This window comes from Lagenorhynchus albirostris, chromosome 15 (genome assembly GCF_949774975.1).
Source record: "Lagenorhynchus albirostris chromosome 15, mLagAlb1.1, whole genome shotgun sequence".
In the NCBI taxonomy this organism is placed as follows: Eukaryota; Metazoa; Chordata; class Mammalia; order Artiodactyla; family Delphinidae; genus Lagenorhynchus; species Lagenorhynchus albirostris.
In genome coordinates this window covers 15,521,854-15,536,348 of record NC_083109.1, presented here as the reverse complement: position 1 = coordinate 15,536,348, position 14,495 = coordinate 15,521,854, and the positions used below count along the sequence as shown (strand labels likewise).

General features: G+C 36.8%; 1 protein-coding gene across 3 annotated transcripts in view; it reads left to right on the top strand.

Moving 5' to 3' along the window:
- Window positions 1-14,495, top strand: part of STK4 (serine/threonine kinase 4) — a 95,181-nt gene that overhangs the window by 31,595 nt on the left and 49,091 nt on the right. For all 3 annotated transcript variants that reach the window (XM_060123267.1, XM_060123265.1, XM_060123266.1), the window contains exon 9: window positions 687-873. In XM_060123267.1, coding sequence (XP_059979250.1) covers window positions 687-873 — 187 coding nt within the window. The remainder of the gene's footprint in view (window positions 1-686; window positions 874-14,495) is intronic.

Below are 14,495 nucleotides of genomic sequence, written 5' to 3'. Positions count from 1 at the left end.
TCGGGCGTCAGTGCTTGTTATTTCATGATTGCCAGCCAGGTAAGATGAGTTGGAGATGTGGGTTCCACCTGGAACTGGAGGCTCTTCTTGCTGACCGTGTCCTGCCTGGGACCAGGGCTTGCTAGAGGCTTGCTGGGTCTGTGTCTGTTCGTCTCCCAGTGCTTCCTCAGACACTTCCACATTTTATTCTCTTGCCTCCTTATCTTTTCTTCAGTTTAACTTTTTATTCGGGAAAGAGAATGCTCAGGTCTGAGACTGGATTTTCCCAGGCCCTTTTGGGGAGTCTAGGATCCATACTAAATATGTAGACTTTACATATGTGTGATCTTCTTTGGTTGAATAAGAGTACTGTCAATGGAGTATAACCTTTAAAAATCGTGACCCAATGTCTTTTACACCTGTAACATATATAATATTGTACATCAATTATAGTTCAATTAAAAAAGAGTGCTCTCGGTTCTAGAGAGTTGGGTTTAGAACCCAGGTAAGCATCAAATCCAGAAATATTTGCACCAAGATAGTAAGAGTAATTCAGAAAACTCAATCCTTTTTTTTTTTTATTGGAGTATAATTGCTTCAAATGGTGTGTCAGCTTCCACTCCACAACAAAGTGAATCAGCTATGCATACAGAAAACTCAATCTTTTGATCAAATTCGCCCTCATTTGAGATTTCGTCCTTTCCCAGGAGGAGGATGAAATGGACTCTGGCACGATGGTCCGAGCAGCGGGGGACGAGATGGGCACCGTCCGAGTAGCCAGCACCATGAGTGACGGGGCCAATACTATGATCGAACATGATGACACGTTGCCATCTCAGCTGGGCACCATGGTGATCAACTCAGAGGAGGAGGAAGAGGAAGGCACTATGAAAAGTAAGGCTCTGATTAAACAGACTAACTTCGCAGGCAGACCACGCACATTCCAGAGAGAGCAGATTCTCATGGTCCACGTGGACTCAGTCTTGAAGCTCCTGTCTGTTGTCACAGTCAAAGGAGTAAGGGTGTTGGAGAGTTGGGGCAGCAGTGGAGGGTTCGGGGAGGGAGGAAGCCGGCATGTGGAATCAGAGGCAGGAAAGCATCAACAACAAGAAGGGATTGACTTTCAAACCTGAACGGCCATTCTCTCGTTGAATGTTGTCACTTTTTCCTTCTTTTCCTTGATCTGTGGAGGTGAGCACATACATTTGTTTTTTGTTTCTTTTTTCCAAAGTGATTGTTTATTTTATTTTTGTTTAATTTATAGTGATTGTTATTGATTTAAGTGATTATGTGACTGTTTAATTTATATTGCCCAGATCAATGTATGATGGTTCCAATGGTTCTACATCTGGGCCAGCACTTGGTATGGGCAGGCTTTGTAAATGTAGACGACCTAGTAGGTGTGTAGTGGTATTTCATAGTGGTTTTAACTTACATTTTCCTAATGACTAATGCTTTTGAGCATATTTTCATGTATTTCTTGGTCATTTGCATATCTTCTTTTGCTTCTCCCTCCTCTCCTTTGTGCTTTCATTATTATACATTTTACTTCTACGTAGCACATACGTTGTTTTGATGCATAATTCAAAGTGTAGTGAAATTCTGAGCTATTTATCATACATATTATCTTCAGTCTGTTTTCACGGTACTCTGTGTGTCTAAACCAGACGTACCAATTCTCAGTCAGTCTGTTAAGGATGAATGTACAAATTGAAGAGTCCTATCCAGTCCCTTCTAGTGTAAACCCATCTCTGCTGCTTTTCTTATGCTGCTGATCAGTTTTACTTGGCCTATGACTGAGGCCTATCACCTGTGCTCAGTTCCCGTTGAAGAGGGCCATCCTTTCCTCTCCCTTCAGTTGTTTCCTTTCCCTTTACCCTGTGCATTACAGACCAAGCCATGGAGAAAAGGAATTTGGGAGTACAAAGTGGTAATAATAATTGAGTTCTAAACGTACAATTTAGCCTGAGCTTTGCGTAGGTTTAAAGCATTCTCTATGATCTTTTCATCATCTTTTTTTTCTTTCCTTTTTTCTTTTACTTTATTTTTAATTAATTTTTATTGGCATATAGTTGATTTACAATGTTGTGTTCATTTCTGCTGTGAATCAGTTATACATATACTTATAACCACGCTTTTTTAGATTCTTTTCCCGTATAGGTCATTACAGAGTATTGAGAAGAGTTCCCTGGGCTATACAGTAGATACTTACTAGTTATCTATTTTATATATTGTAGTATGTATATGTCAATCCCAATCTCCCAATTTATCCCTCCCCTCTCCTTTCCCCCTTGGTAACCAAAAGTTTGTTTTCTATATCTGTGACTATTTCTGTTTGGTAAATAAGTTCATTTGTACCACTTTTTTAGATTCCACATATAAGTAATATTTTCCTTCCTTTTTTTAAAATTTAGAGTTTCTTCCTCGAAACCAGGGACTGATTGGCAAACTATGGTCCACAGGCCAAATCTGGCCTGACACCTGGTTTTAGCAATAAAGTTTTATTGGAACACAGCCATGTCCATTCATTTGCTATTGTCTATGACTGCTTTTGCACTACAAAGGCAGAGCTGAGCAGTCGTGACTGAGACCATGTGGCCCCCAAAGCCTGAAAAGTTTACTGTCTGATCCTTTACAGACAGAAAAAGTTCTCTAACCACTGCCTTAGACCAACTGCTTTGTGATTGATTAATTCATTCAATAAATTTCTCTTCAGTATCCCAGGTACTTTGCTAGATGCTGAGGATACAGCAGGGAATGAAGAAACAGTCCTTGCCCTGAAGGAAGTCACTGTCTAGTCTGTGGGACAGACCATTTAATTACACTTCAGCATATGAAATGGGCTTTAAAACAGAGGTAATCTGAGGGTGTTGGCGAAGCAGAGTGGAAGAGTATTTAATTTAGGCTGGGGATTACTGACAAATTTCTGGAGGAAAAAGGCAGGAAGGTTGGCAGTGAGTAGGGTGGGTGGAGATGTTCCAGCAGAGGGAGCCGTGTCCACAAAGTCCAAGTGGCAGTGAGTTCAGGGCAACTGCAGCTGGTTTATTGCGGCTAGAACACACGTTTCCAGGGCTTTAGATCTCAGGCAGCCCTCTTGAATTTTCACCTTCCAGGTCTGTGTATTTATAACCAACCCTTTGTTTTTGAAGGGAAAAGGTTTTCTTGTTTTCTTTTTTCTATTTTGGGGCCAAGGCTCATCATCTGTGTTTGGCTTCAGGTCAGAATTATACAAATGGTGAAAGAGTAGTAATACTGCTGATGGATGTGTAAATAGATCTAACTTTTCCGGAAGGTAGTGCATATCAAGAGTTTAAAAAATTCAAGCCTTTCACTCAGTAAATTCCACTTTTAGGAATTTGGCACAAGAAAATAATTGAAGATATAGAGAAATTATATTCTAGCTTTACAAAAGTAAAAAGATAAATTAACATGTTAATATGTACATAGAAAAAAGACTGGAAAAAACCAATCAAAAGGCCAGAGGAAAATAAACCAAATATTAAAAGTAGATAATGGGATTATAGGTATTTTAAATTTTATTTATTTTCCAAATTATTTTCTAGAGTTATAATCAGAGAAAAAAATCCCACCAGAAATACTGCCGATATCATAGTGTATCCTGTAAATTAGGACTTTGAATTCTGCATTGCCTTAAGAATCCTTTTTTTCTCCCTTCTTCCTCCTTGCACTGTTTTCTATGGCCTTAAAAATGGATATTTACAAAGAGTTTATTAAAACATTGTCACTACCTGTTAGTCTCTCTTTAAATCCTTATCGAAAATGTGTTCTTGCAGTATGTTTCATTCCCTGGACTCAAGATTTGGTGTTATGTAAATTATCGAGTGAATGATACATACTAAATTTATTTTTTCTTTTGCTCTTTTAAGTAGCTAGCCCGTGTGATTTGTTAGGAAGGTTTGTTTTGCAGCAGTGAGCTGCTGACTTCTTTTTGTTGACTCGGAATGCTATATCTTCTGCTTGTTTTAAGGGCTTTAATTATGCAGATGATTATAATCCCTGTGTAACATAACTAGACTGACCCATTAACATGTGTTGTGCATGTACGTGTTATGGGAAATCCACCTTTTTAAATTTAAAGAATTAATTTTGTTCCAAATGTAATTTTCGTATTTTAAGTGCTCATTAATTCAGTGGGTTGTTTGTTCAGTTTCTGAGCTTGGATAGTTTTAGCATGTCTAATGAGAAACATGAATCTTTTATTATAGTCATGAGGGAAAAATCCATTTAAAAACCTCAACAGTCACAGCTAAGTGACGTTAAGTAAACTTAGTTCACAATCTGTTTCAGGTCTTGTAATTCAGTTTTGAGTCACAAGTTAGATACATTCGCCACTTAATTCTGAGATCTTTACTCATTATTTTAGGAGCTATTGAAGCTTTTCATTATGGAAAATGAAAATATATACAGTTACACAGAATAATATCATGACCCCTATTGACATGTAACCAGTTTCAAAAATAACTCACTGCCCATCATATTTCAGCTCTCCACCAAAGAGAATAACAAACTGAATTAATTTAAAGCAGATCTCAGACATTAGACCACTTCTTCATATCGATTTCTAAACATTTAAAGGAGACTATCTGACCGAGCTTGGCTTAGATAATAACTATCTGTGTTACATTGGACAATTCTCTTTCCTTATATGGGCCTCAGTGCCTTAATCAATAAAAATAAAGAGTTATTAATCTTCTTTATTTTCCTTGTCCCTTGTAGCTCTAATTGTTTATAAAAATGATATAACTCATGACTAATATAGAACTGAAGTTTCTACAGGTTAAAATTTGTGAAAATGAATAGGGTTTCACCTAGTACCTTAGAAAAGTTAGATATTTCAAATGCCTCTGTTCTCATTTACTGTATTAAAAATTATTTATACCAACAGTATTACAACAGTATTAATGCACTGTTACAAAAGAAAGTAGTTCACCCCTAAGTCCTCTCACTCCAGCAAAGAACTCCTTTTCTTGACCATATGCCTGTATAGTTCCTATATGGTAATAATTTGCTTAGATATTCTAATTTCTGGTTAATTTCTCCTGAATAAGCATATACATTTTTCATGTTGTTGCATAGTCCTTTTTATATTTATCACACTTAACAGTGTTTTTTGATCATTTACCCATTGCTGGGCATTTTGGTTGTTTCCAGTTTTTCACTAGAACAAATAACTCTGCAGGGAACATCCTACATACAAATTTTGCCTTCCTTTTAATGTTTCCTAGGAAAAATTTCCAGAAGTGTTTGAACAATTTAACGTGCAGGTATTGCCATATTGTCCTCCAGAAGGTTTGTACCAGTTTACCTTCCACAAGGATTAGTAGCAGCTATCAGTATCCTTAGTTTCTTCCCTTTACAGCAATTTCTGCTTTATATTTTCCATTTTTTAAAATCTCTCTGTGCCACTTTCTGGGTGTTAGCCCTGGATTCATCTTCTAATTCTATAATTCCTTTTTGAGCCATGTCTAATCAGCTGTTTGACCCAGACATTGCGATTTTTTCGGTGGCTAACATTTGCTGTGGTCACATGGCTAGTAAACGCGGGAGCTGGGAATTCAAAGAACTCCAAAGTCTATGGTCTTTTCATTCTACTGAACTTCTGATTTGTTCTGGAAGCCTACCCTTATGTTAATGGGCATTAGATCCATAATATGAAACCCATGAAAATTCATGGTAAGACTGGTGCTGGCTTTTGAGGGGATTCCAAAGATACCTTTTTTTTTCTTTTTAAGAAACAGTTGTTTTTTTTCTTTTTTTTTTTTTTTAACGTATATATGTATCTATTCTTTTTGGAATTCTCTTCCCATTTAGGTTGTTACATAATATTGAGCGGAGTTCCCTGTGCTATACAGTAGGTCCTTGTTGGTTATCCATTTTAAATATAGGAGTGTGTACATGTCAAACAATTGTTTTTTATATATAAATTATTTATTATACCCAAGAAGATAGACATTATAACTGTTAATAATAATCATTAATGATTAGGCACTTAATATCTACCAGGTACGGTGCTTAATCCTTTATAAGCATTTCATATATTTTAATCATTACAACCGTGATGTGTGGTGTTTTTATAGCCCGCCCCCGGCCTTTTACAGAAGCAGAAACTGAATTGCAAAGAGACTAAGTAACTTGCTCGTGATTACATAGTGAGTAACAGAAGAGCCAAGACCTGAAGCCAAATACGTTTGATTTCAAAGCTCATGCTCTTAACCATTATATTATCCTGCTCCTCAGCAGAGCCCCTTTATTAAGTTGTTAAGGGACAGGACCAAGGCTCATGTTACAAGGGCATCTGATGGCAAGTCTCAGCTTGCAGTGTCCCTTGCTGGTTGTTTGAGTACCTAGCCTCGCTCTGTGTCTGCCCAGGATTTCCAGACACAAAGGGCACAAGGTTTTCAAAGGGAACCTGCCTCTGATTATTTTGTTACATCTGAGGGAGTATGTTTTGGTTGTGTATATCTGAATCTACCATAAAGAATCAGATTGCGGTTGGAGGGAGGGTTAGAGTGGGGTGTGATTTGATTGCTTTATGAGAGACCCCAAGAATACCTGTCAGAACCATAGAGGTAAACCATTGTCCACACTACTTTGAAAACCCGTGCCTGGATAGCTATCAGTTTGGGGATTTTGGAAGGCTTCTCCTGTTTGTCTGTGTCACTGGGTTTTTTTGCATTAGGACCATAGAAGAACTTTGCCCTCACTATTTGAAGGGCACATTCCTGAGGTGACTTGAGAGGTTCTGTGTCAGTGTCAGGGTCCTTGTACTTTCTCTGGGCCGGCAGAGGGAGCTCTGTCATAGGTTATGAGTTTAAATGGTGTTCCCACGTGTGTCCACAAATCCCCTTTCTATGGAAGGCTTCATTCTAGATCAAGACTGTTATTTATTTATATTTTAACATCTATTTTAAGTAACCACAGCAGCACTAGGGCAATGTCTTTATTTTAGGTAGGAGATTGGATACCTCATACTTGGCAAAGTTCAGATAAGACTGAAGTCAGTTAGAACGTCTCAAAATAGTTTAAACTTTTCCTTTCTCTTCCCACATTTCTCAGTAGACCTTAACCAGAACTGATGTTTTCTTTCTGCAGCGTGGTACCACGCATATAGTTTTGAACCTGTCATCAGCTAAAATGGCCCTAACAAAGTAATTGAATACATTAAAAAAAATAAAACTTAAAATTCTTGTGCAGAACTGACTTGGGAAAAGTTTTTATTTTGTTGTTGTTGTGGTTGTTTTGTTTTTGTTTTTTTGCGGTATGCAGGCCTCTCACTGTTGCGGCCTCTCGCGTTGCGGAGCACAGGCTCTGGTCGCGCAGGCTCAGCAGCCATGGCTCACGGGCCCAGCCGCTCCGCGGCATGTGGGATCTTCCCGGACCGGGGCACGAACTCGTGTCCCCCGCATCGGCAGGTGGACTCTCAACCACTGCGCCACCAGGGAAGCCCGGGAAAAGTTATTTTATGTATGAAAATAAACATTAACGATGACAGTTTATAGCTTTTCTTGTGTAGCCTCTTTAGTTTTCGTTTAATTTATTTCCATGTTGACTATACAAGTCTGATACTTACTTTGCGAGTAGCCTTTGCCCTTTTTCTTTTCTTTTTCTTTCTTTTTTTGTTATTGGTTTGCAGTGGTTCTTTATATGTTGGATACTAATTTTTTATTAGTTATGTGCATTGTAAATATTTTCTCCCAGCTTGTGACTTGTGCTTTTAATTTTTCAGGATATTTTCTTAGAGAGCAACTTTTGTTTTCATGAAGTCACATTGGTCTGAATTTTCTTATACTGTATGTTTTTTGTGCCTTCTTTAAGAATTCTTAATAATATATTTAAAAAATTTTTGTTTTATATTGGAGTATAGTTGACTTACAATGTTGTGTTAGTTTCAGGTGTACAGCAAAGTGATTCAGTTATACATATAAATATATCTCTTCTTTTTCAGATTCTTTTCCCATATAGATTATTACAGAATATTGAGTAGAGTTCCCTGTGCTATACAGTAGGTCCTTGTTGATTATTTTATATATAGTAGTGTGTATATGTTAATCCCAAACTAATTTATCCCTGCTCCCTACCTTTTCCCTTTGGTAACCAAGAAATTCTTAATAATATCGTAATAACTTTATATGGTGATAGATATTTACTAGACTTATTGTGGTGATCATTTCATAATGTATGCAAATGTCAAATCATTATGTAATACACCTGAAGCTAACATAATATTGTATGTTGACAATATTTCGATTAAAAAAAGAAATTCTTTCCTACCCAAATGTCTTAGAAACAGTCTCCAATTTTTTTTTCTAAAGGTTATAAAGTTTTACTGTTCACATTTAGGACTTTATTTAATATATCAGGAATTTTTTTTTTAGTTTACAGTATGAACTGTAGTCATCTTATTTTATTCCTTCCATCTGAAAGACTCACTTTCTCCCTCCATTCAGATCTTTGGTCCTGTTACCTTCTCAGGCCTTCCTTGACCATCTATCAAAAATAAATTCCCCTTCCCCTTTTTATTTTTCTTTCAATACAGATTACTCTTGAAATTTATATCATTATTCTTCCATGTAAATTTTAGCATCGGGGGCTTCCCTGGTGGCTCAGTGGTTAAGAATCTGCCTGCCAATGCAGGGGACACGGGTTTGAGCCCTGGTCTGGGAAGGTCCCACATGCCGCGGAGCAACTAAGCCCGCGAGCCACAACTACTGAGCCCGTGTGCTACAACACAACACTGAAGCCCGCATGCCTAGAGCCCATGCTCCACAACAAGAGAAGCCACTGCAATGAGAAGCCAGCTCACCACAACCAAGAGTAACCCCCACTCGCTGAAACTAGGGAAAGCCTGCGTGCAGCAATGAAGACCCAACGCAGCCAAAAATAAATTAAATAAATAAATTTATAAATTTTAGCATCGGTGTATCAAATTTTGTAAAATACCACTGGGATTTTGACTGAATTGCATTGAATACACAGATTAATTAGGCAGAATTGCCATCTTTATGATGTTAATTCTTTCTGTTCATGAACATGGTTTATCTTTCCATCTGTTTGGCTTATATCTTTTTTCGTAGATAACTTTATAATTATATCTATAAAGATGTTTTAGACCTTTTGTTAAATTAATTTTTATGGATTTTTTTTGTTCTAATAGGTTTTCTGGAGTTTTTTTTTTTATGAAGACAGTCTGTGAATTAGTCTTTCCTTTTGATCTTTATACTTATATATTTTTCTATCTTACTAAGACCTGCAATAATAGAGGTGGTAATGGGCATTCTTGTCTTATTCCTTCTCTTAAAGAAAATTCTTCTAATAATTTACCATCAAGTTTGATTTTGTAGTAGGTTTGGTGTAGGTACCCATTATCAGGTCTATTTCTAGTTTAAGAGATGTCTTTTCTAATCAAAATTGTTGTTAAATTTTATTCTTTGATTTTTGAGTTGAACACTTAGCTGTTTAATTTTCTTGCTTACTAATGTATTCAGGTAACGTAATTTTTTCTCTAAGTTCAGTTTTCACTGCATCCCATAAGTTTCATATGTGGCATGTTGTAAATACTTTTTCCCAGCTTGTGATGCTTTGTGCTTATTACATATTTCTTTTTTAACCCATGAATTATTCAGAAGTGCTTTTTAAAAACCAAATTGTATGAATTTTTTTAACTGCTTATTTTTAACTTTCAATTTCAGAGAATTGTGGCTAAAGATCACAGTCTGTGTGATACCAGGTTTTTTTTTTAAGATTTTTTGATGTGGACCATTTTAAAAGTCTTTATTGAATTTGTTACAATATTGCTTCTGTTTTATGTTTTGGTTTTTTGGCTGCTAGACATGTGGGATCTTAGCTCCCCAACCAGGGATCAAACCCACACCCCCTGCTTTGGAAGGTGAAGTCTTAACCACTGGACCACCAGGGAAGTCCCCGATACCAGTTTTTTGATATTTTCTTGCGACATTTGTGGCCTAATATGTCAGTAATTTTTAAGTGTTGTTTGTGTGCCTTAGAATGTGTGTTTTCTAATTGTTTGTAGGAATCTATATATATACAGTAGATTTAGCTTGTTAATTGTCTTCAAATATAGCTATTCCCCACTAATTTTTGATACTTGATCTTTTGGTTTCTGAGGGAGATATGTTAAAATTGTTACTCTGTGGTTGTGATTTGTCAATTTTTGTTAATTTTGAGACATATTTTGGGGGGGAGGACTTTTATATTTTGAGGTTGCATTGTCTGATGCATATAGATTTAGAATTGTTAACTCTTCCTGGGAATTGTTCCTTTTATATTTGACTTTCACACCTTCCCTGAGATATGGGTCCACTAGTTATGAGCTTCCTGCCATACAGAATGAGGAAGTTCAAGTTAAAAGTTCAGCGTCTTGTCTAAAGTCACCCTAGATGACAAACCTTTGACTTCTAGTCCTCATTGCTACTGTGGTGGAGGGCTTCTTGTTAAATATTGTGAAAAGCCTGCCTTTCTTGTCTTTTGACACCTGTTTCTAGGATCTTCAAACCTAAGGCTTTTGTGATGTTGGTGTTTGGATTATCAAGACTCATAGCGGTGATAATAGACAAGGTTTTATAGCTAGGTAGATGGACTGAAGTATGATAATGCAAATGTGATAAAATGTTAACATTTGAGGAATCTGGGTGAAGGTTATCTGGATAGTCTTTGTAACATTGGAAGGTTTTGTATATCTGATATGTCAGCATAAAACATTACATGATTTTTAATTCATGATTTTCAGTTTTTAGAAATAAACCTCAAGAGGCTAACTTGGGATAGTTCATAAATTTGAAAGAGTTTTACTTAAGAGTTGCCTAATAAAATAGTATCTTGAGGTTGTTCGTTTTTACTGATTCAGCTATTACATGTCATTAATATTGACAGAAATTTGTGCTTTAGAAAACCAAGCATATCACACAGGTTTAGGAAAATGTTAATTTTTTTCATTAGTAATCCTTTTATTGAAAAAAATTATATTGTGTCCATTTTCAAAATTGAGGTATAGGTATTTTATAATGTGTTTCAAGTATACAGCAAAGTGATAGTTATATTAATTATTAATAATGTCATTCAAAGTAGTATGTTGGACACTGAATATCATTAGTAGTGCTATGAAAATAATGAAATTTTGTGCATATTGCCATCCGTGTATTTTATATTAAATTATATGTGGGGCTTTTGTTGGTGTGTCTTAATATGCAGAAAAATTATTTCACCATTTCATTATCAAGCGAACATTTTTTTTTGAAAGGAAGAGAATTTCTCCTGTTTTAGTTGATCATTATCAAATAAGATATTTAGCAGCAAAAGTGAGAACTTCTATAAGTAGAGAAAGAATCCAAGCTTTCAAAACATATTAAAAATAGGTTGTCAAATAAACTACGTTATTATACTTTAATAATACTTTAAATATCAAGTGTCTTTGAAAACAACAAAAAAAGTTCTTTTTTCAGAAGCAGAGATAACAAAAAAATCCTGGAGCAACTGATCCCGAATTGCATAAATTTGTAGTTTAGCAGTTAAATGCTTTTGCCCCAAATGAGGAAATGACAAGTCAAAGGATGGCCACTTAAAATACGTACCTCATCTCCTAAAGATTTGACAGGCAACAGGTCTCCCTTCCAATACTCATTGGCTATGATATGGTTTTCTTGTCCTCACTGCCTTTCCAAGAGATACATGGCAGCCGGTTCCCCCTCCTTATCTCATGGCTTATTAGGCCACTGGGGATGCAGAACTTGGACCACTGAATTGAAAGATTGTTTCCACTGACTCAAGCCTTTTAAATTAGATTCAGTGAACTAAAGGGAGTGAGTGGATGATTTCTATTTCAAACTTAAATTTCTAATGAATCTCTTTGAAATAGAATCTTAAAGCATCGTGGCATAATTAAGTTAGAGCAACTCAGAACCATGTTTTGGGTAAACTGCTGTGATAGTATTATGTGTTAAAAACGTTATGTATTTATAGTTTCCCAGAAAGTCCTAGGTCTCAGGAAGGCACCTATTGTTCCTGTGAGTTTCCTCATGTTAAAACCAAAGTCCAGGATCTTGTTAAAATGATTTTATTTCAACACCATCGGTCAGATGCTAATTTCAGAGCTGTGTAAGATGGAAATTCTTGACTCACAGCCTATCCTTTTTCCACCTGCAGTTTTTTGAAGGGGATTGTTATAACAGTGACTCCCTTGTGTGTTCTCTATCTCATTCTCTCTAACTCAGATTATAACATTTGCAAGGACAGTTACTAGGACGTAAAGTACTACAGGTATTTTAATGCTTCTTTTACTACAATAACCTTACTGTCTGATTTCAGATCCCCTCAGGATGTTTAAAACTATCATCAGAGAATATTAAGTGTCCATGTATCTTTGCCACTCACCGTCAGCATCATATGAGAATTTCAGATAGCATTAGTGTGCTTATACGTACCAAAGCTAAAACTTAAAACGTAGTTTGGTTAGAAACATATCTCTCAATAAGGGTAGGAGAAAGAAAAAGGAGTAGCGGAAAGAACATTAATTTTTGGAATCAGAGTCTTTGATTTGAAACTTGGCTCAGAATTTTATAAACTTTGTCAGCTTTGACAAGCTATTTCCTTTTTTTTTTTTTTTTTTTTTTGCGGTACGCGGGCCTCTCACTGCCGCGGCCCCTCCCACTGCGGAGCACAGGCTCCAGACGCGCAGGCCCAACGGGCATGGCTCACGGGCCCAGCCGCTCCGCGGCATGTGGGATCCACCTGGACCGGGGCACGAACCCGTGTCCCCCGCATCGGCAGGCGGACTCTCAACCACTGCGCCACCAGGGAAGCCCCAGAGATTTCCTTTTTTGAGCCTCAGTTTCCTATCCTGAAAAAGTGAAGCATAAAAGTTTTTTGTCAGGTTGTTAAGATGATAGGAGATAGATATGGAAAACGCTTAGCATAGAAATGCTTAAAAATGGTAAGTAGTATAGTAAGAATATGGTAAATAATGGGTCTTTTAGTGTATGACAGTGGGTTTTTTTCATTGGACCTAAAAATTCCTTCAACCTGAGCTACATTTCTACATCCTAACTCCTTTTCTCTTGCTGGTCATGTTTTTTACTTTTTTTTAGTTTGTACCCTTGGTATTAACAGGTGTTTTGTAAGTTCCACTTCTGTGTCTAAGCACTGGCATGAAGATGGTTGATCTAAAGGAAGGTCACTTGTCAGTTTCAGTAATATTTTTAAAATGTGCTGAGGAGAGAGAGAGAGATTGATTCACATTCCTTGGTAACAGGATAACACGTTTTGAGAATCTGTTAAGCAGTAGCTCAGAATCTAACATGGTAGATTATAAAGAAGGCTAGACTTTGAATCTACGTGAGCCTTCCTTTGTGAAGTTTCAAACTGTTATCTTAAAACTGTGAAATTTATTACTGACTGGATTTTTTTTTTCCATCCCTGAAAGATAATCAGTGGGGTTCACTGTGCATTTATCAGAATCTCCCTCTAGGGTGGGATTTACAGCAGAAGAGCAGAGATCTTGGTCCTCAGACTTTTCTCACAGTTACACAGATAATTCAAGGTCATCCTGCCAGAGTGGAGGCTAAATCCTAATTGTTTGTGCAGTTTTTCTAATTATGTCCAGATGCTGGGCTCACTTTTATCTTTGGAAACCATTAACATTCTTGATTCTTTTGGGATAAGCCAAAAAGCACAGACATGTGGTGCCTGAAAATTCATTCAAACCACCTGCCAGACCACATGTTAGGATATGAAAGTACCAGATCTCAGTGTGACATGGCTGAAAGGCTCAAGGCCTGTCTTTTGAGGAAGATAAGGTGCTGCTCCATTAGAGTTAAATTGGTAAAAGGAGAGCCAAGAATAGCCATGGGGGAAATCTATTTTCCAAAAGAGAGCAGTAGCGTGGTAGTGATGAAGAATAAAGGAAAAAGTCCAAAAGATATACTTTGGCTCTTATACCTAAGAAGCAGATAAATCGGTTTTGATCAGTTAGGGGAATATATTTTTCTGGTGCTCTCAGCTGTTCTGACCTGCTGACTCTTGCTCAGCAAGAAAATGGAGATACATTTTGATGAATTTAAATGAGTCCCAAAGAAAAAGTAGATGATTCTCTTAAGTGTTTATGCTCTAAAAAAAATATCAGCTTGGAACCAGTATTTGTTAAAAATAAATACTTAATACCCACCAAAAAGTATTTATTAGGTAGTCACTATGTGTCGTTACTGTGTAGTGTACAGAAACCAAATGACATGTTTACTGCTGACCAGGGATTTGTAGATTAAAAGGGGAAGATGACATTTGTCATTATCTAATATGTATGGCGTGCCTACTGTACTATTACCGTTCTTTCTAATTCCTTACGTGCCTGGAACATTACTCCGGGTGCCTCAGATAGTGGTATTTGATGTTGACATAACTTAGTTGAGGAGATAGGGCCTCTACATATAAAGGTGGTAATATAATAATAAGACAAATGCTGGGTAAGTGGTTCAGAAAAATGTTGA